Below are 17967 nucleotides of genomic sequence, written 5' to 3'. Positions count from 1 at the left end.
GACTATCCGGTAAAACAGAGACCCAAATCAGATCACAGAAATATCACATCCATCTTGAAGCGTAGAACAAACCTTTCCGATATACTTTGATTGCCCACGTCTCACTCACAATCATCATCCATTGACAACCGCACCACTCAAATCTACCAAAAATACCATTCAAGATCACTATGCCTGGCAAGATCTATGGCGCCCTCATCCTCGGCGCCGGCCCTGCAGGCCTCGATCTCGCCCCGGTCAAACGTACCGCCCTTGTGCTCTCTCCCTAAAGTTCCCGCAACCTTGGCATCAAATCCATGCACACTGTCCTCGATTCCGACGGCGCCCGTCCCACGGAGTCCCGCAGGAAAATGAGAGAGCAGATGGGTAAATATGGAGACAGTATCGAGTTTGCCGAAGGCGAAGTTATCATGGTTCGGAAGGCGTACTTTGAAAATGGATTTCAAAGGTTTAGAATCGATGAGAAGGTCGGTAAAGTGTGCAGAGGAAGGGGTATAGTGCTAAAAGTGCAGCGACGGGGACTAGAGATGTCTTCCCGGATATTAAGGGGTACGCCGAGAATTGGCCCTGTAACTTGTATGGTTTTTATCTTTCCACACACCGTTGCAGTACTAATGCAGGTGTTGCAGCTAACCAATGGTTTTTCTGCGATGGCTTTGAATGCTCTCATTGACCTATCGGACAGATCGGATTCTCTTCAACGAATCACCTCAACCATGCGATGATGGTCTGTTATTTGAGCGGTGACAAGCCGAACGTCACGGTCTTCACTAACGGTCCATCTTCGGGAGATCCTGCATTGAAAGAAGCTATGGATGCGGCACAATCTACCGGCTATATCTTCGACGAACGGATCATCATCGAGCTGACCCGTACACCCAATGAGCAGAAGAAGGTACCGAGGTAGATGTCCATTTCGGAGACTGTGGAAGCGTACGAATGGGTTTATTGATTGACAAGCCCCCCACGTAACCAGTGGGGTAACAGGTGATGGTCGACGGGCTTGGCATGGAGATCATTCGTACTATGTTCGGAAGCTACTTCAAAATGAACGAGCCATTTGGGGAGACCAGCGTCAAAAGTTGCTTTGTTGCGGGTGACACAGGCACTCCGATGACACAATCACCATCGCTGTCGCTCACGGTGTCGCAGTTGCAGATGGAGTCTCGGCACAGCTATGCGCAGAGGAGGGTGAAAGAGTCCTGACAAGAGATAAAACGTCAGCATCGACGAAGTAGATGTTGCTGAAAAACATACTACTCAATGTATGAAATAAGCGCCTTTTGGATAGCCTAGACCTATTGCAATGTTTTATTCTATCCAGAAAGCTTCGATAGAAAGAGTTCGTCTTGTAATCTTGAGACGCCCCGCTCGGTACTTGCGGGGAGAAGAGTCTCGTGCCACGTGCAAGAGACTCGAGTTTGATGTCGCAAGTGGCTCAGATCACTTGGTACAAAACCATTGTAGATGGAGATAGTGGCTTCTCAGACAACACATGGGCCAACCTCGTACCCCGCCATTTTCAATTGGCTGAGCTGGTGTTGGGGCATTTGGTGATGATCAGGCTTATTTCGCATGCCGAATATTGGAAAACGCATCCATGGATCCCTCCAATATTGGTGGAATCTTCTAGCAAAATAGGTAAAGTCACGAGGCCGATCTCCGGGCATGTTTGTGTATTTAGACTGGAGCATGGCCACCTTCATACTTTCTTCCTTATCGTCTTCAATGGTCTTCTAGATCAGCTAGTTCGAATGGAGCTTAGTCTAGATTACTCAACAACCGGTCCCAACATCCCTGGTCTTTCTGCACGATACATACCCCTTCCAATCCCTGTCTTCATCACCCTCTTCCATCGTCTTTGACTCGTTCCCTCATCCTCGCTCCTACCGTGGGACGGAGTGAAGTTCCTTGTTTTTGTTGGGTCCAAGGACAGCCTACCGAAAATCGTTTTGGGCTCATTTCCAGCGATCTTTACTCTTCAGCGATCCTGCAGAATGGAAATCCTCGGACTGCGCAATAGACTTTGATTCCGCATATTGAGACGGCTTGATTTATCTTGAGAACGTTATTTGGGACCAAGGAGCCTTGCTAAGACCCTTAGCTCCTTCCTTTTTCGGACGGGCATGCCAACGTCTTTGCCGCCCGTTCCAATATTTCGTCGCATCTTAACCTGGCCGATGATGCAGATAGCTTCATTGGCGCATTCTGCGGCTTGTGCGTCTAGGTGCGCTGTGCTCATTGGCCTAGCCGACGGCTTCCTTCTTTGGGACTCTGGCCTTGCGTTGCCCTGCGAGGACTGCTGCAGTCCATCGCGCATGCAGGGCATGTGGCTAAAGTCAATTGGGTGATATCTCCAAATTACCAGTTGCAAAACAGGGCAACACATGTGCAAGACAGTTGGCCACAGCTTCCCCACGCTCTGCCTCCACACACTTTCTCCGTCCTGCACTATCGCGATGCAGGTCGGAATTGCGACAGGGTCGGCTCTACGAAAAGTGGTTTATGAATCTCTGTCTCCACACATTTTCTCCTACGTTTGCTATCACTATGCAGGTGGGATTTAGGGCAAGGTCAGGTCTTCGAGGAGAGGTTTATCACCATGCAGGTGGGGTGTTGGGGCAGGGTCAGGGCTCTTCGAAGAGAGGTTTATTACTCTCTGCCTCCACACATCTTCTCCTACGTACCCTATCACTATGCAGGTCGGACTGAAGTCACGGTAAGGTCTTCGATGGGTGGTTCATTACGCTCTGCCTCCACTCATTTTCTCCTTTGTACGCTATCGCCATGCAGGTGGGATTCACAGCAAGGTCAGGTCTCCGAAGGGAAGCTTATCTTCAACGTCATGATTTTCCCTCGCATTTGCGGCAACGATTCTGCTATAAAGATGGCATCGTCTTTTTAAATTCACGTTCCTCAAGATTACAAAAATCCGTCTGAACGGAAGCAAATTTGAAAAATATCATCCTCAATTACTCAAAATGCAAGCCTTCTTCCATCTGCTGCCTTTGCTGGCGACTTTCGTTCCCACCTCCGCTGCTCCGTCAAAAGCGCTCGAGGCTCGAGATCCTCAATGCGGCATGTACGACAGCGTCTACTCTGGGAGTTACTCTCTTAACACCAACGAATGGGGTGAAGCCACCGGCACAGGCTCCCAATGCTCTCAAATCAACGGTCTGGATGGCAACTCTCTTGCATGGCAGACAACCTGGTCATGGGAAGACAATGTCAACAATGTCAAGGCGTACACCAATGTCGCGTCCTCATCCACGTCTTGCCAGCAGATCAGTTCCATTAGTTCTATCCCAACGAGCTGGTCGTGGAGGTAAGTGCCCTCACAGACCCTGCTAGCTGCACGTACTGACATGATACGCAGCTACTCTGGCTCAGACATTCGCGCCAACGTTTGCTATGACACCTTTGTCGGCAGCTCCTGCGACGGCGCCCAAAATTATGAAGTCATGGTCTGGCTCGGTCTCTACGGCAGCGACCTCTACCCCCTCAGCAACAACGGTTACCCTCCCACCCCAACCGCCTCGCCATACATCGGTGAAACCCAATTCAACCTCATCATCGGCACGAATCAAGAAGGAACAAACGTCTACACCTTCGTCGCTATCGATGATGCTACCGACTACAGCGGGGACCTTATCGCTTTCTACAACTACCTTGAGGCGAACGAGGACTTTCCAGGGAATTATTATATTCAGAGCATAACGGCAGGGTCGGAGGTGTTCACGGGGAGTGATGCGATGCTATCGACGTATGGTTTTTCGATCTCGCAGAGTTGAGAGGCGGCATGGAAGGAGAGTGCAGAAGGCGATTGTGTGAAGAGTATCATCAATGCGAGTTTGGATTTCCTGCAATGCTCGCGACCGTCCGACCCTGATCTCCGGACTCTTCGTTCAGACCGTTCGTCTAGGACGGTGCAGGACTAGTCCGAGCGAGGTGGGCAGACGCACGGTCTGGACGAACAGATCAACAGTAATGTTTGTAGCGAATACTTGGTTAGATTTCTGGCATGTATGCGAGTATGATTGATGCACTTGTGGTGGTAATGTTAGGGCTGAGCTCGAAGATCTCTTATCTAGCATAGACAATTAGCTTCTTGAGTTATATATCAGTCGTTTCGGTACCAGCTTCTGAACTTCGCGGGACTATTATCACGGACAGTCAGGTTGCAATTGGACGGTACAAGGTACTGGACGCACCACGGTCCACGGACGATGAAATAGGCTCAATTTGGGCTGTTCAACGGCCCTGGCCGGACGGTCCGGACGATCTGGAGCCTTGGGGCTTTCTGGTCTGTACCTTGATACCGAGATACTCCTGCAGTACTCGATGGATATGTACTGCAGCCAACCGTCTTTGTACCCGTCCCAGAGCACAGGACGAGGCTGCATAACAAACAAAATTTCTCATCACCCACGGAAACTCACGCCCTAAGATATGCACTCTCTATATCAATAAAAAATTGTCCGGTTCATTCAATCAATCTGCTGTGGGGTATCATGATGCTAGGAATGGCGATCAGGCCGACTGGTCCCTGATTATACATCAAAGAGAGTCAAGATTTCATATAGGTACGATGACTCACCGTAGCACATGCAGAAGTTGTTATCAAAGCGTCAACATCTCCCCTCAACAGCAATGCCAAGGCCATCGCTGACTAAGCTCCCTACTCACAGCTCGCAGGGTCTCCAACCTCTTTTTTTTTTAGCAGCAGACACCATACCATCCCGGCTTGAGCAGAGACCAGGGGGAGTTGATCAGGCCATTCAGTGAGTAGCATCTGGCCGCTGTGCACAGAGAACTAAACGTTCCCTGGGTCCTCAGTGGAGCAAAGGGCCGCAGACTTGCCGTCAGGCGCCATCTCTTCATCATCATGCCAAATGACGGCTACTACACCGGCTGCGATGGGCAGACCCGCTTGGAGGGGATGAAATACTACAATTCAGTGCTTCTGGCAGCCTGCAGCACCGCCAGTATGACGGGGACCACACTGCACTCCCGCGCATCCCGTGCACCCCGTCCACCCTGTTTGCACCCATTGCCGGCGCAGTATGGATTCTTCGAAGCCAAGTGCGAAGCTTTCAAAAGAATGGAGCTTGGCTCGATATCTCGAGATCTGCAGACTTTCGCTTGGGAAGATCCGGAGCCCAAAGCGCCGTCAACGGCCCCCGCTTGAGCCATCCACCCCGGAATCCACAACGTGCGCCGGCCCGATATCAGCGACGCTTGCCACGCTCACTCCGTCTTCGGCAAAGCCTTCTCCTGCTCCGCCTGCCCAGTCGACATGATCTAGCACGACGCCCTCCGTTCCTGCAATGACCTCCCCGTCTACCCACGCTATGGCGGCACCGTCGTCTCCACCGAGGAAGGCGCCAGGATCGCCAGAGCGCTGGGCCCGACGATGCGGAGCGTGGTATTGCAGAACCGTGGCGTGATTACTTGTGGGCAGAAGGTGGATGAGGCGGTGGCTTTGTTCATACCTCTTGTTGAGTCTTGCCATGCGCAGACGATGGCGAATGCGGCAGCCGGGCCCGGGTGGGAGAAGGTGTATGTTGGGAAGGAAGAGGTGGAGATGACGCATAAAAGAGAGGGGGAATCCGAGGGAGATGTGGCTTGCTTTTCGGCCGTATTACGATCAGGCTGTTAAAGAGGATGCGTCGGTGCTGGAGTGACGGAGAGGTAGAGATTGATATCGTTGTAACCTTCTCTTTCAAGCTTCTTTCAGATCTTGTATATTCTTTGGCGCAGAAAATGAGACTGGGATTGGCATGAGAAAATGAAGTCAAGTGATTTGAGCCGAGACCAACATTGACGGCAAGAGACCGCGTTCCTCAATGAGGAGGATGATCCATCCTCCGAGAATGGGCGAGAATTGCGCGACAAATGCTTCTTTACTTGGGCAAAGAAATGGTGACGCTCATGTAATAGCAAGATTTATTGAGACACCATAAGCAGATATTGGCTGCGCATAGCTAATGTGGCCATCACCGTCTATGCCCACTATCACTATTTTTGTCATGAGATGCCTCAAGGGCCACTCATAGGCCTACTAGCGTAGGCTTGGCACCGCACATATCTGCCCTGCAGGCACATAATTAATCAACATCTTTACATTACACCACATATATGAGTCACACCATATTGATTCCGTGACGATCTTTGCAGCTATGCAGAATTGAAATCGACTTCCTCACATGCTCGCACGCATATACGACCCCAATGCTACTACAACCCGAAAATCGCCTGCTCTGCCCGCCTACAAGACTCAAAGCCGAGCTCCTACGACTGCATACTTCTCCTTAGCTTTCACATCCAGCCTCCTAGCCAGTTCGGCCGCAGCGGTCCCCGCTCTCCGGCCAAAGACGGCACCAGAGGTCAAGCCTGATCCGCCTGGGTAGTTATCGTAGAACAGGGCGCCGAGCATCTCGCCAACGCAAAACAGGCCCGGCACTTCGTTCATCGAAGTCGAGGAAATGACGGCTGCGGTTTCCGGATTGACCGCCAGGCCCCCGAATGTGAATGTCACACCTCCGGTAACTTTGACGGCGATGAAGGGTGCTTTGTCGATCGGTAATGCCCAGTTTGATTTGGCCAAGGCTAGTCCGGAGGATGACGATTGGGTTGACATGCCGTCTTTGATCGCTGGGTCCCATTTGATGTTGGGGTTCTCCTCGCGATGTTTGTAGACCGCTGCGTTGTATTCTCTCAAGGTCTGAATGAAGGCTGAGCGGTTCTGCATGCCTTTCTCGCTACAGCGATCTGCAAGCTCCTCGATTGTGTTGCCGCGGAGTTTCTCAACGACGGCGTCCCGGTATTCTTCGTCACGGAGCCATGGGATTGTGCGCGAGTCCCAGACTTGGAATGCGATGCCTTGAGGTTGTTGGAGGATGGCGCGGCCAAATTTGGCGTAGGTGAAATTCCTCATGTCTACGCCCTCGTCTACAAAGCGGAGGCCATCAGCGTTTATCATTACGCCTAATGGATATCCTGACTTGGTGAATTCGTTTGATACAGCACGGTCACCACTGTTTGCGGGGGCGTTGGCATCCCAAGCCGTGCTGTGACAGCCCGACCAATTCCCTGCTTGTTTAGCGGAAACATCGCGCATTGCGATCTCGAACAAGTCGCCGGTATTATAGGGGGTCCCCCGCACCGACGCGAGGTCCCATCCTGGCCCCAGATACTGCGAGCGCATACGGGGATTAGCCTCAAAACCGCCTGCGGCTAGGATGGTGGCTCCGGCGTTGATGGTGAAGGATTGGCTGGCGTGCTCGACGTCGACGGAGATAACGGCGCCACTGATGGGGTCCCGGTTGAGGCGTGTTGCAGCTGTTGAATAGAATACTTGGACACCATGTCTAGCGGCTGCACGTTTGTGGTCTTCGATCAGGCCTTTACCGCCGTCTTGGGTTTTGAGAGCCATACCGCCCCAAAACTTGTATCTGCAGGCACTGCCGTTAGCGAAACTGATGCCAAACGCCTTTCCAGCAAAGCTACCTACCGGCCATTTACCATATACGCTTGTCGGTTGAATGATAATTGAAAACGAATGCCATTACGAGCCAGCCATTTGATAGCACCATTTGAGTCATCAATAAGAATTTTGCTCAAATGAGGATCTGATCTCCCCAAGCATATGCGTGCCATATCTTTCGAAAAGTCTTCTCGGGTGTACGGGTCAAGATCAATGATTTTGGAGGTAGCATCGTCGCAGTTGTTGACGACGGAGAGAAGATCTGAGAGGCCATCGTGGACAGTTCGCATAGCTCCTGCTGTGAAGTAGGAGTTGCCGCCAGCCCAATCTTCCGGGCACTTGTCAATGATTACGACCTTCTTTGCTTCAGCTTGAGCTGAGGCTATGGCAGCTGAGAAGCCCGCGTTTCCCCCACCGACGACGAGAACGTCGCAGCTCTGAGGAAGCGAGGGCATGGCGTGAGGTCTATAGGTAGAGCTGTCCGCAAAAGGTGTTACTGAAATGCTCCTATGATTTCAATTCGAATCACAGCAATCGCAGATGTGGATCAACTAGCAAAAGAAAGCTGTATCCTTCTTTTGAGACACTCTCTAGTGGGCTCTGCACCACGAGGAAACTGGTCTTCAAGGGTCTGACTTGGTCCGCATGTACAGAAGAAAGCAGCACCAACATTATGAATCACTACGTAGACGGGATCTCTGACCTGCACTTGATTGCTATGGATAGCTCCGTGCTGGACGGAGCGTGATTCTCCGATGTTGGGAAACCAGCGGAACGAGACCATCAGTTGAACAAAACGGTACGTCAAACTGTCTTGCCTCCATCGACGGTCCGTCAGGTCCCGTCGAAGTTTGATATACGAGCCGATTCTGGAAGTCGAAGGTAAAGCGGAGGAGCAAACAGACCCCGCTTTTCGGCACTCGTGCCGAATCGCCCAACGCCTTTTGAAGAGCATCCTCCGTATGAAACCCTAGACGTGTTATTTTACATTGTTGGTGTGAAGTGGTTTTTTCAAGAACCGGTCGTAAAGACTTGGTAAGGAGTCTTCTGGAGAGCAGTGGACAAAACTCAGAAAAGACTCAGCCTTTCGAACAATACCGCTAGCTCGTGTACGAGTGCTAGCGCTGTATGTAACGTAATCCTGCGGCTAAAAGCTTGTTTTCGCGTAGACGCTACTACGGATTTGCGGCATCCAAAAGGAGACCGTCTACGGCAATAGTACATGCATTGCAAGGTGGGAAGCGGACATTAGAGAACGCTATTCTATCACTGAAGAACAGCTCAGCTGACCAGCGAGCTCACAGCCTTAACTTTATTAATATTGTTGATGGCTCAGTGCGTCTGCCGCCCTACGACTTAAGCAACGTCAGGAAAAGCTAGGATGATTTGCAATCTTCGCAGCAGAAGTTGCATGCAGATGCTTCAGGCATGGATCTGATCCCGGAGGACGACTGTATCAACGAAGATGGTGGTGACTCAAACCAGGATGTCATGGACAACGTATCAGTCCTCTCATTGGGGGAAGAGAAGCAAGCCGGCGTCTTCGAGACAACTTCGGTAAATCAAGGTCCTCCAGTAGAGGTTTGGGCTCCTAAGCCACAGCTAGGAGAGAACGCGTGGTACCAGCTCATCGCTAATGCAACTTTACAACGTCAATAAGGGTATCGTCTTCGCCAATCACATGAGGTTGATGGCATTTCATGGGAGTTTATGATGCATCATCTCGACTGTCATTGGCATCGACAGCATCACACGTTTCGCATCACTTATCGGCCAGCAATCATGTGAGATATTAGCTCTGAGAGGTCCTGGCTGCTCCAAGTTTCTGCTCTATGCGATCCTGGCCTGTACGAGCAACTACTCCGGAAGAGTGTCGATTCGGGATGACCCCAGCGATCCTACAACAGCCGGAGGTCGATTCTTCAGACAATGCGACAAGGTGTTGAGCCAAGAGAAGCTCTTAATCCAATCTAGCATCCCAACAATGGTTGGACTTCTACTAATCTGCTCGATGTTCAACTCTCGCGGAGAGATCTCCAAAGGCTGTATATACACAGGATACGCTTTGTAGAATGGTGTATGAGCTTGGTTTGCACCTCGACAACATAGGCGAACGCCGCAAACGCCGAAGCAGTAGAGATCAGAAAGCGGGTCTTCTGGGGTGCTTAATCTGTGACAACTTGCAGTGTCTGTACTTTGGGCGACCTGCGGCTATCTACATGGGGGAAGCGCACGTCTCACGCAACTTCCTTGAAACATCTGAAGAAATGGATATCTGGACTCCGTACGTGAATAGTCAGAGTCCTAATATTAACAACACGATGTGTGCACCTTTGGATCCATCCCCATTCTTTTCTGTCTCCACCACTTTCAAGCAGTTGTGCTTTCTCTCTCGGATCATAGCGCACAACATGAACCGCTTCCATGCCGTCGGAGCGTCTACCGCCATCTCTAGCTCAAGCTTGCAGTCCATAGACATCAGTCTCACCGCCTGGAGTAGAAATCCAATACAAGACTTACTTTGCAAGCCCGGGTCTAGTGACAACAAACCCGCGCACCGCTCCGTTCCTCGGAACGTCGTCATGCACCATGACATCTATTGGTCTATAGTCATCTTGCTCCATAGACCGTTCGTCTCGAACAATCATCTGCGGTCGGCCAGTACTCCCGCAAATTCTTGGAGGTAATGCACCGCTCCGGCGCGCAAGATCACCAGTAATATGCTTGCCTATCGATCGCTGTATACACTGAGAGGCGCAACACATGTTTTTGCGTATACTTTCTATGTGGCTTGTACTCCTCATGTCCGTAATGCTGCAGGATATGAGGGCGCGAATGGCGGCAAGTACACGTCTTTGGTGCACACGAGCCTGCAGGTGCTCGACAAATTGAACACACCTAGTTCTGGAGTCTCAAAGGCAGCCAAGATCGTCAAGAATCTGATGAAATGCCAGTGGGCTTTCTCTTGTGCTGGGTAAGTCATGGCCACCTTTTGGTTCGTTAGCGTACCGTCTGAGATTACGTGGAAAGCAGTCGACTTGAGCAGAGATCCACTGACTACGACTCATAGCTGGAGCAACACTAGCATATGTTGACCTGGATGCAAAACTTCAGATTTTTCCACGCTCAGGTCCCAAGCAAACACCAGCACCAATAATTTCCATGTGAATAGTAGCAATAAGTTGAAAAACCACAGTGATTGTGACTATAGTATTAAAGGGACTGCTTTCCAAACCAATTGAAAGCACTAGACCTCTTCGCGCAGGATCTGCTTTCTGGCGATCTACTTTTTGGCTTCATGGAAGAACCATCGGCTTTCTCGCAGCCTGTCTATTCAAGATAACCGAAAATCGGTTCACTGGTCCACAAGATTTCTGCAGAATGTCTATCGTCGCCTGCATTCGAGACGCACGCAGTGTCACTGTTCGAGTATCCATTTTCGCCAGTCACACAGATCTTCCAGCAGACACGGCTATTTCTATATTGGCGCTCATTTACCACTGCATTTCTGCACACGTTGTATCAAGTGCGGCGCTACTGTTGTACACATGTGGGGATTCGTACGGCAATTTCTAGAATAGCCTAGCTTTGTGGTCAAACAGAGACTGGAGCTCCGTACTAGCGTCACAGGCCAGTAAATCGATGCTGTGACACCGACTGACAGGATCAAAAAGGCGCTCATCGACGACGTTTTGCTCCGCGAGCAGGCTGAGTGGGCTGCATAGAGGGCTTGGCGAGCACGACGCTCAAGCAGAGCGGTATGTCAGCGGCGAGGTTGGCGTCGTATGTTGTTTATGACAATGGGCTTGCGGGATCGGAATTTGGCGATCAATGCGGTCGCGACTGTTGCGACCGCAGTCGTTTGATACGGTGAAGATGCGGGTCACCGTCAACTAAGGGGGTGTCGGCACAGGGAGGCAATTGGGGTTTGCACAGAGAGGCTGGCGGTAAGGAGGGTTGTGGAGGGGGAGTAGTATGCGGTTGGGGAGGTTGGCGTTGGGTGGGGGGATTGATGTCACGATTTATGAGTATGTTGCGGCGGTTTTTTTGTCGAAGGGGGAAGATTAGTGACCTTCTGGAAATCTTCTTCCTCGTCGAGCGAACCGTGTACTGTGACACCGGCAATTGTTTTCGGGGCAAGAATTTTCGTCACCTAGACTACGTGTTCGAGCTTTCTCGAGAGAGATCACTGACATGGTAGTGCCTGCAGTAGGAACGTCTTTCCGAAGGGACCACGTTAGCGTAAATCCTGCTCAAATGTGATCCCAAGAAGCTTTGCGGTGTGGGGAAAATTCTTGCGAAACAGAGCACAGTAAATGGTCATGTACGGACTATCGAAGTTCGGCTTTGTTTGTAGATTCACGTGGTAAGAGCTTGCTAGTCTATTCTGTGATTCTCATTGAATACATTGCCGCTTGGTCTGCGTAAACAGAATCTGTAGAATCTTGCACTCGATGATGGAAAGATGTTGGCACAGAGGAACCAACCATCTGAGATCTTTCCCCTAGAGGCTAGCCCGCCTGTTGAACTCTTTGCTCTGTGGCGCTACTGAGGAAAGAGTTTAGTAACATGCAGACAGTATGATAACATTCAGAGCAGTGATGAGCTTACATCGTCTTCCTCGGATCTCTCGTACCCCATTCTTCTATGCTTCTCTTTCTTCGCGCGAATTCTCTCCTCCTTCGCCGCTTCTTGGTATGCTTCGTCTTCACCGTGTACGAATCTTCTGTGTTCGTCGTCCCTCCGTCGAAGTCTCTCTTCTCTTCACTCTTCTTGCATGATCCTGTCGGTATGACCCTTACGATGTGCCTTTCCAGAATAATGCCCTATATAATCGTGGTCATACTCGCTCCGTGTATCAATATGCCTACAAGTCACATCGACCATGTTCTCCGCGTACGGCGCTAGCCGTCGGTGGTGGTTCAAAGTCATCGGGGGGTCTCCTTTGAAGACTCAGTATTAGCATAACCTCTTCGAGACAGGACCTTGAACAATGGGCTACTAAAAAGGTGTAATGAAGGCCTTCTGCTCCCGGTATTGTCTCGTAACTCGCAGCGTTGTCCCTAACATGGTTGGCTTCGTTAAACTTACCCTTGTAATCCTCGGTCTCGTGCTTCTTTCTCGGAGCCTTGGGAACTTCTTTGAATCTATCGTTGTATTCTTGCTCGGCGTCATAAGCGTCTACATCGTATGACTTGTATTGACGGTAGCGATCTCCCATTGGTGTGCCAACTGGTGGAGTATCGAGGCTTTCAATTCGATACCTAACGTCTGTTAAGGTAGCTATGGATGTTCATAGTCAGCACCTAACTTTCCGGTGATAGAACTTGCTATTCACGCCATAACATGACTTGCGACCCACATGGTGGGTTCGATTCGGGGTAGATTTCCATGAAATGTACGTACGTGAGCTCCCAGCTATCGGCGCTATGTCACCGTAGTAGGACGGATTGTAACCCCTGGCGAGTATTTCGGAGTCAATATGCACTTCCCCAGATATGGAATCGGCTGGTACGAAAATTCTAGGGACGAGAGCAAGGGTATCAAACCCTTCACCCGCTCTATAAACGTACCTAGTTGTGCGCTCCGAGAGTCTAGGATCAGTGCGTCTACTCCTAAGCGGCCATGTCCCAGGATTGTCAGTCCGGGTTCGAAGCTCAGTTGAAGTAACCGGGAGGTTAGAATAATAGTCATCCGTAGTGTCATAGTCACTCGGAGCCGTATAGTAAGAGCATATGGAAGAACCAGACGTCAATGTTGAGCGTGGCATGGTGCCAACGAGTGAAAGATATGGCTGTGTAGTTGACCACAAGAGAATCTTTCTGTATGACTGTAGGCAGGCCTGGAAAGGTTTGTGCGGACTTTATAGATATATGTAATAGAAGTTCTTGCGGGAGAGCGAGCCCCTCCTTTGGCGGGTTGAAGTTCCTATTTTGTTGTCAAGCGAGCTCATAGAGACCCAGAAACCTGTGGTCCTGCCAGCAGAGCTTACTTGTCTGTAGGGAAAACTAGTGTCTGGTCTGCTTCTTGCTTCCGAAGGTCGTCGGCTTTCTACTGGCAGCAGCGCCCGACCGAAGCGCCCCAGGCTTGCCATGCAGCCTCCACCAGCAGATCGAGAACTCTCTTCCGAGCGAGACATAACGTTGATTGGAGCCGGGATTTTTGAGTCGATGTTGAGACGACGAGCGCGACCTGCACGGTGAACGCACAACATCATGTGGGGTACGCACAGCATCTGGCCACATGATGTTCTTTTGCCACCTCTGCAATGAGAGGACCACTGCCAGTAGGGTGCTTGCATTTTGGCGATGCCACCCGTTTTAGACACTAGCTTTTATCACGCAAGAGCGTGCCATGCAGGGCATGCAGAATGAGAGGCTTTCATCCGAGCTTATGCTGTTTCCTATAGGTCACCGACCAAATCCTTCGGGCTTGGCAGTCTACCATTCCCAAATTCTCTATTGTAGGGGGTGTTAAAAGATTGAATAATAGGCTGACAGACATTCGTAGTAGGCCGGCGGTGATGATTGTGGCAGGGACGTTCCAGGTAGCTGCATCTCCGTACTATGTTAGCCTTCGCTTCAGCATCAACAGCCTCACTTGAATTATCAGGCCATGCAAACATCCTTTGATCCTTCAACCGCATCTGCTTTTTATTTAGGATAGTACGTGTCTTCGGGCAAGTCACCAAGTGATTGGCGGAGAGAACCTTCTCTTCCGGCGCTAAGCACGCTGAGGCTAACTAGCGCGGCTCCCTGTTTTCGATATTCTGATTCTTTCAACATCTACAACTCAGCAGTGCATTGTTCAACAGTGACCAGCCGCGAGCACCTTCTTCTCATTCGGACAATCTGTTGTCTTTTTGAATGTGCCGTGGTGCCCGTGCATCAACGATGGATGCTCAACTTCTACTCCCGCCTGTATCACCTGTACCACCAAATCCTTTTCTATCTCTTACAATTGAGCTCAAACAAATCATCTTCTCAGCACTGCCAGATACTAGAAGCTTGATATCACTCATCCTGACATGCTCATCCTTCTATCACACCTTCCTCGATGCTGAGTCTCTCATCATCAAATCTATCCTACGCTCTCAAGTCGGATTGGATCTTATATTCGACGCTACCATTGTATTCAAATCCACGACGCTTAAAGCTTATAGTAATGACGCAGCCATCGAGCTTCTTAAGTCGTATACCAAGCAGGATTTCGCATGTCTGTCCCAGATATGGAAGCTTCGTGATGCCTTAGCCGTTGGCGGCTTACACGATAACATCGAGTTCTTCTCCAGAGATTTCGCTTCCTTGGCGCTGTCTATTGACCCTGTGACTGGACTTGACGAGGCATCGCCGTCTCCGCTATCATTGCTAGAATCCACTCGAATCAAACGAACCTTCTATAGGTACGAGCTCTTTTGCAACATATTCCGAAAACGTGAAGACATCCAACTCGGTAAGGCCGCCAGCGAGAGTCCGCAGAGCATCTTTTTCTCAATCTGCGCGCCTTGGGAAAATGAGCAGTTAGCTTGTGTCCGAGACTATCTCTTTAAACGTTTGTCTTTACGTATGTGCTCCCAAAAGCTCCGGCCTTCATACAATTAGCTAATGAATCCAGCTTTCAACGAGGTGGCTGAGCATGACGTTGAGTGGGGACAGTTGGAGATGAATTATCTTGATGACCAGGATGAGCTATATGACTACTGGAAAGAACACTACCTTTCTCTTGGCCTGACATACCTTCGCCAGCTTGTTACTACACCCGCATTCGATGACCGTTGCCGTCTCTTAAAGGAGCACAAAAGAGGCCCCGCTTGCTCACTCTTTGACGCTTTAGAGGCACAAGGCTATGGCAACGGCCTCTCAATGCTCGAAAATTACACGGAAGAGGACGAACACGTTCATATCACTGCTCAACTTGCCATTGACGGTGACAAGGGTCCAGAAGAGGCATGGCGGTGGGCATATGCAGGGAACACCAATGCGGCTTGGTACAACATCAGTGAACAGGGAAGTCTTCGAAAACGGGGCTATGTAATGTGGGACTCCGCTCGACTTGCTCAATGGGGTCTCTTAACTTACGAATGGGATGAGCTCTCTCGAGATTCATTTAATAGTGAGGATCACCGTCGTCGCATGGATGAGATGAGGGGTTCCTTCAAGGCAAGACACGAGATATGGTGCCGCGGCGGCAGAGGTTGGTGGAGCGCCAAGGACGAGAGTCGTGTTGTATGGCCTCCGCCAGCTCCACCCGAGAGAGCCAAGACAATGGAACCCAAGAGATGCTGGGGTAACAGGGACGTGTGGGCTACCGATATGGAGACGTGGAGGGAGAATCTCTGACATGTAGAGTACCACAGATATTGCTTAGAGGAAATCAATGAAGACCCTTGAACACCTTGCATGACTGCCATCTGCACTGAAAAGGCTCCACCGCCTAACGAAGCTCGTCGTCCGGTCGTCGAAGCCTCCCGATAATAGACTGAGCTGATCAGCGAGAGAAGGCCGAATCTGGTACTCGACGATGCTGTATTTAACTTGCCGCAGAGAAATTAGTAGGGTGTTTGCCGGGTGTGGTGGGTGCAATTACACCCCCTAGTTCCAGGGCCACCCGGCCAGCACCCCAATCTTCAGCTACATTCAACCAGCACAGCCACACTCGCCATCGAAGATGGTTCCAATCTCACGCCACAACTGGGTAGATTATTATCATTTCACTACGAAGAGACCCTGATGACGGGGTTGCTGCGCCTCCCCCACGGCCCGACACGCGTGGCTTAACCCGATTGGGCTACAATTTCAACAGCGCATGGGTTCTGCCTTGGTCTGGGTCGTAATTTCGTTATAAATCTTGAAACGCTTTCACTCAAGAGTAATCCTTGCTTTCATGAACCACAAAATCAACTTAAGATCAAGCACTCGCCCACGACAAAGTTCAACACGGTAGTCCTCGCTCTCCACTCACGGCATCCCTCCCGCGTACAATCAAACTCTCACCCAAACCCACCCCCTTCCCTCTCTCCCACAAACAACCAACCAACCAACCAACCATGGCCCGCACATCCCCCCTCCACTGGCTCGGCGTCACCTTCCTCCTCCTCGCCGCCATCCTCCTCCTCATCACCACCATCTCCGCCCCCGTCATCGGCGACATCGCCATCTTGAAGGTCACCCTCGCCAACTCGAGCGACCTCCGCCACTCCAGCGTCACCTTCGGCTCCTTCGGCCACTGCGTGCTCGACGTCGCCCCCGCGCGCACCGACCAGGATTATTGCTACCCGAGGAGCCTGGGCTATAAGCCTGCGGACGTCATGGGCGCGGTCGACGGCAAGTTGGGATTTCTCCAGTGGCGGTGATTTGCGACGGGGGGGTTTGGACTGATGGTTTGTGATTGTGCAGGCACGGTGTTTAGTCGAGCCAGTGCGGATGGCGTGGATGGGTTGACGCGTGTGATGGTTCTGCATCCGATCGCGTGCGCGATTGCGTTCCTGGCGTTCGGGCTGAGCCTGGGCGCGGGGGTCGTGGGGTCGGTCCTCGGCGCGCTGGTTGCGTTTGTGGCGTGGGTGGTGACGGTGGTGGTTATGGCGGTTGATTTTAGTCTTTTCGGGGTGAGTCCTTGGTATCTTTTCTTCCCTCTCTCTTCCCCCCCCCCCCATTTTTCCCCTCCTTTCTTTGGCGGAAGAACGATGCTCATAGACAACACCAGACCGTCAAAGACCACGTCAACAAGCAGAATAAAGGCTCTCATGCCTTCTACTCGGTCGGCATGTGGACCTGTCTTGCAGCCATGGTGCTCTTGTTTCTCGGCATGTTCATCGTCCTCTTCACGTGCTTCGGTGCGAGGAAGGAGAAGAAGTCGGGTTCTGGCAGGTACGGTCACAAGACGAATGCTGATAGTGGGGTGGGCTATGATGGGTATGCGACTCCGCGGACTACGAGGAGGACGAGGAGGAACAGGTGGTTCTGATCATGGAGAGGGGTAAGTGCAGCGATGTGGGGCGTTTGAGCGGTTCGGACAGATGTCAGCCATGCAAGGTGTTTTGAAGGTGTTTGCTTGATGTTTTGGCTCAGCTTGTGGCTATCTGATATCTCAAATGTTTTCCTCCGGTCGCTTTAGCATTCCGACAAGCCTCGCTTCTGCTGAGTTTGCGCAGAATTTTTGGAGAACTGTGATCGCCACTTGAACTTTCACTGGTCTCTCCCTCCCCCGAGCTCACACTTCTGAGCTACCTGATCCTCAGTCCCCGAAACCGCTTTGATATCCCGTCCGTAGCCGACTGGCTGATCCAGTTCTGTAACGCTCTTCCGCGAGGGGCATTGGAAGAGTTCTTCAATCCCGGTCCAGAATGTTACATTGCATTAGCCCAATATAACCCCAAATCATGTATCCCCACCGCGGAAGATCATAACGTTCTTTGGTGTTGTAGCAGCAGTCTGTGATGCTATCAGCGTGCGTCCAACGCCACGCATCCCTTGGGCCTTCAT

General features: G+C 51.1%; 9 protein-coding genes across 9 annotated transcripts; 6 read left to right on the top strand and 3 right to left on the bottom strand.

The window, feature by feature from the left end:
- Positions 1–296: 296 nt before the first annotated feature.
- On the top strand, positions 297–907 carry HO173_010370 (uncharacterized protein; the record flags this gene model as incomplete). Its single annotated transcript, XM_037312256.1, has 2 exons — positions 297–467; positions 686–907. The coding sequence occupies 2 exons, from the start codon at positions 297–299 to the stop codon at positions 905–907; spliced, it is 393 nt and encodes a 130-aa protein (XP_037160842.1).
- Positions 908–2981: 2074 nt separating this feature from the next.
- Positions 2982–3791, top strand: HO173_010369 (uncharacterized protein; the record flags this gene model as incomplete). Its single annotated transcript, XM_037312255.1, has 2 exons — positions 2982–3325; positions 3377–3791. The coding sequence occupies 2 exons, from the start codon at positions 2982–2984 to the stop codon at positions 3789–3791; spliced, it is 759 nt and encodes a 252-aa protein (XP_037160841.1).
- A 1379-nt stretch (positions 3792–5170) lies between these two features.
- On the bottom strand, positions 5171–5512 carry HO173_010368 (uncharacterized protein; the record flags this gene model as incomplete). Its single annotated transcript, XM_037312254.1, has 1 exon — positions 5171–5512. The coding sequence occupies one exon, from the start codon at positions 5510–5512 to the stop codon at positions 5171–5173; it is 342 nt and encodes a 113-aa protein (XP_037160840.1).
- A 765-nt stretch (positions 5513–6277) lies between these two features.
- Positions 6278–7941, bottom strand: HO173_010367 (uncharacterized protein; the record flags this gene model as incomplete). The annotated part of the gene is made up of 2 exons (XM_037312253.1): positions 6278–7454; positions 7514–7941. 2 exons carry the CDS (start codon positions 7939–7941, stop codon positions 6278–6280), a joined length of 1605 nt encoding a protein of 534 aa, XP_037160839.1.
- Positions 7942–8914: 973 nt separating this feature from the next.
- HO173_010366 (uncharacterized protein) lies at positions 8915–9145 on the top strand (the record flags this gene model as incomplete). The annotated part of the gene is made up of 1 exon (XM_037312252.1): positions 8915–9145. The coding sequence occupies one exon, from the start codon at positions 8915–8917 to the stop codon at positions 9143–9145; it is 231 nt and encodes a 76-aa protein (XP_037160838.1).
- Positions 9146–12353: 3208 nt separating this feature from the next.
- HO173_010365 (uncharacterized protein) lies at positions 12354–13256 on the bottom strand (the record flags this gene model as incomplete). The annotated part of the gene is made up of 2 exons (XM_037312251.1): positions 12354–12769; positions 12893–13256. 2 exons carry the CDS (start codon positions 13254–13256, stop codon positions 12354–12356), a joined length of 780 nt encoding a protein of 259 aa, XP_037160837.1.
- Positions 13257–14379: 1123 nt separating this feature from the next.
- Positions 14380–15825, top strand: HO173_010364 (uncharacterized protein; the record flags this gene model as incomplete). The annotated part of the gene is made up of 2 exons (XM_037312250.1): positions 14380–15049; positions 15101–15825. 2 exons carry the CDS (start codon positions 14380–14382, stop codon positions 15823–15825), a joined length of 1395 nt encoding a protein of 464 aa, XP_037160836.1.
- Positions 15826–16532: 707 nt separating this feature from the next.
- On the top strand, positions 16533–16838 carry HO173_010363 (uncharacterized protein; the record flags this gene model as incomplete). Its single annotated transcript, XM_037312249.1, has 1 exon — positions 16533–16838. One exon carries the CDS (start codon positions 16533–16535, stop codon positions 16836–16838), a length of 306 nt encoding a protein of 101 aa, XP_037160835.1.
- Positions 16839–16934: 96 nt separating this feature from the next.
- On the top strand, positions 16935–17449 carry HO173_010362 (uncharacterized protein; the record flags this gene model as incomplete). The annotated part of the gene is made up of 2 exons (XM_037312248.1): positions 16935–17090; positions 17189–17449. The coding sequence occupies 2 exons, from the start codon at positions 16935–16937 to the stop codon at positions 17447–17449; spliced, it is 417 nt and encodes a 138-aa protein (XP_037160834.1).
- Positions 17450–17967: the final 518 nt, after the last annotated feature.

This window comes from Letharia columbiana (genome assembly GCF_014066305.1).
Source record: "Letharia columbiana isolate WasteWater2 chromosome Unknown Sc0000048_s0, whole genome shotgun sequence".
In the NCBI taxonomy this organism is placed as follows: domain Eukaryota; kingdom Fungi; phylum Ascomycota; class Lecanoromycetes; order Lecanorales; family Parmeliaceae; genus Letharia; species Letharia columbiana.
The sequence above is the reverse complement of the archived record's forward strand: the minus strand, read 5'-3'. Positions and strand labels throughout refer to the sequence as shown.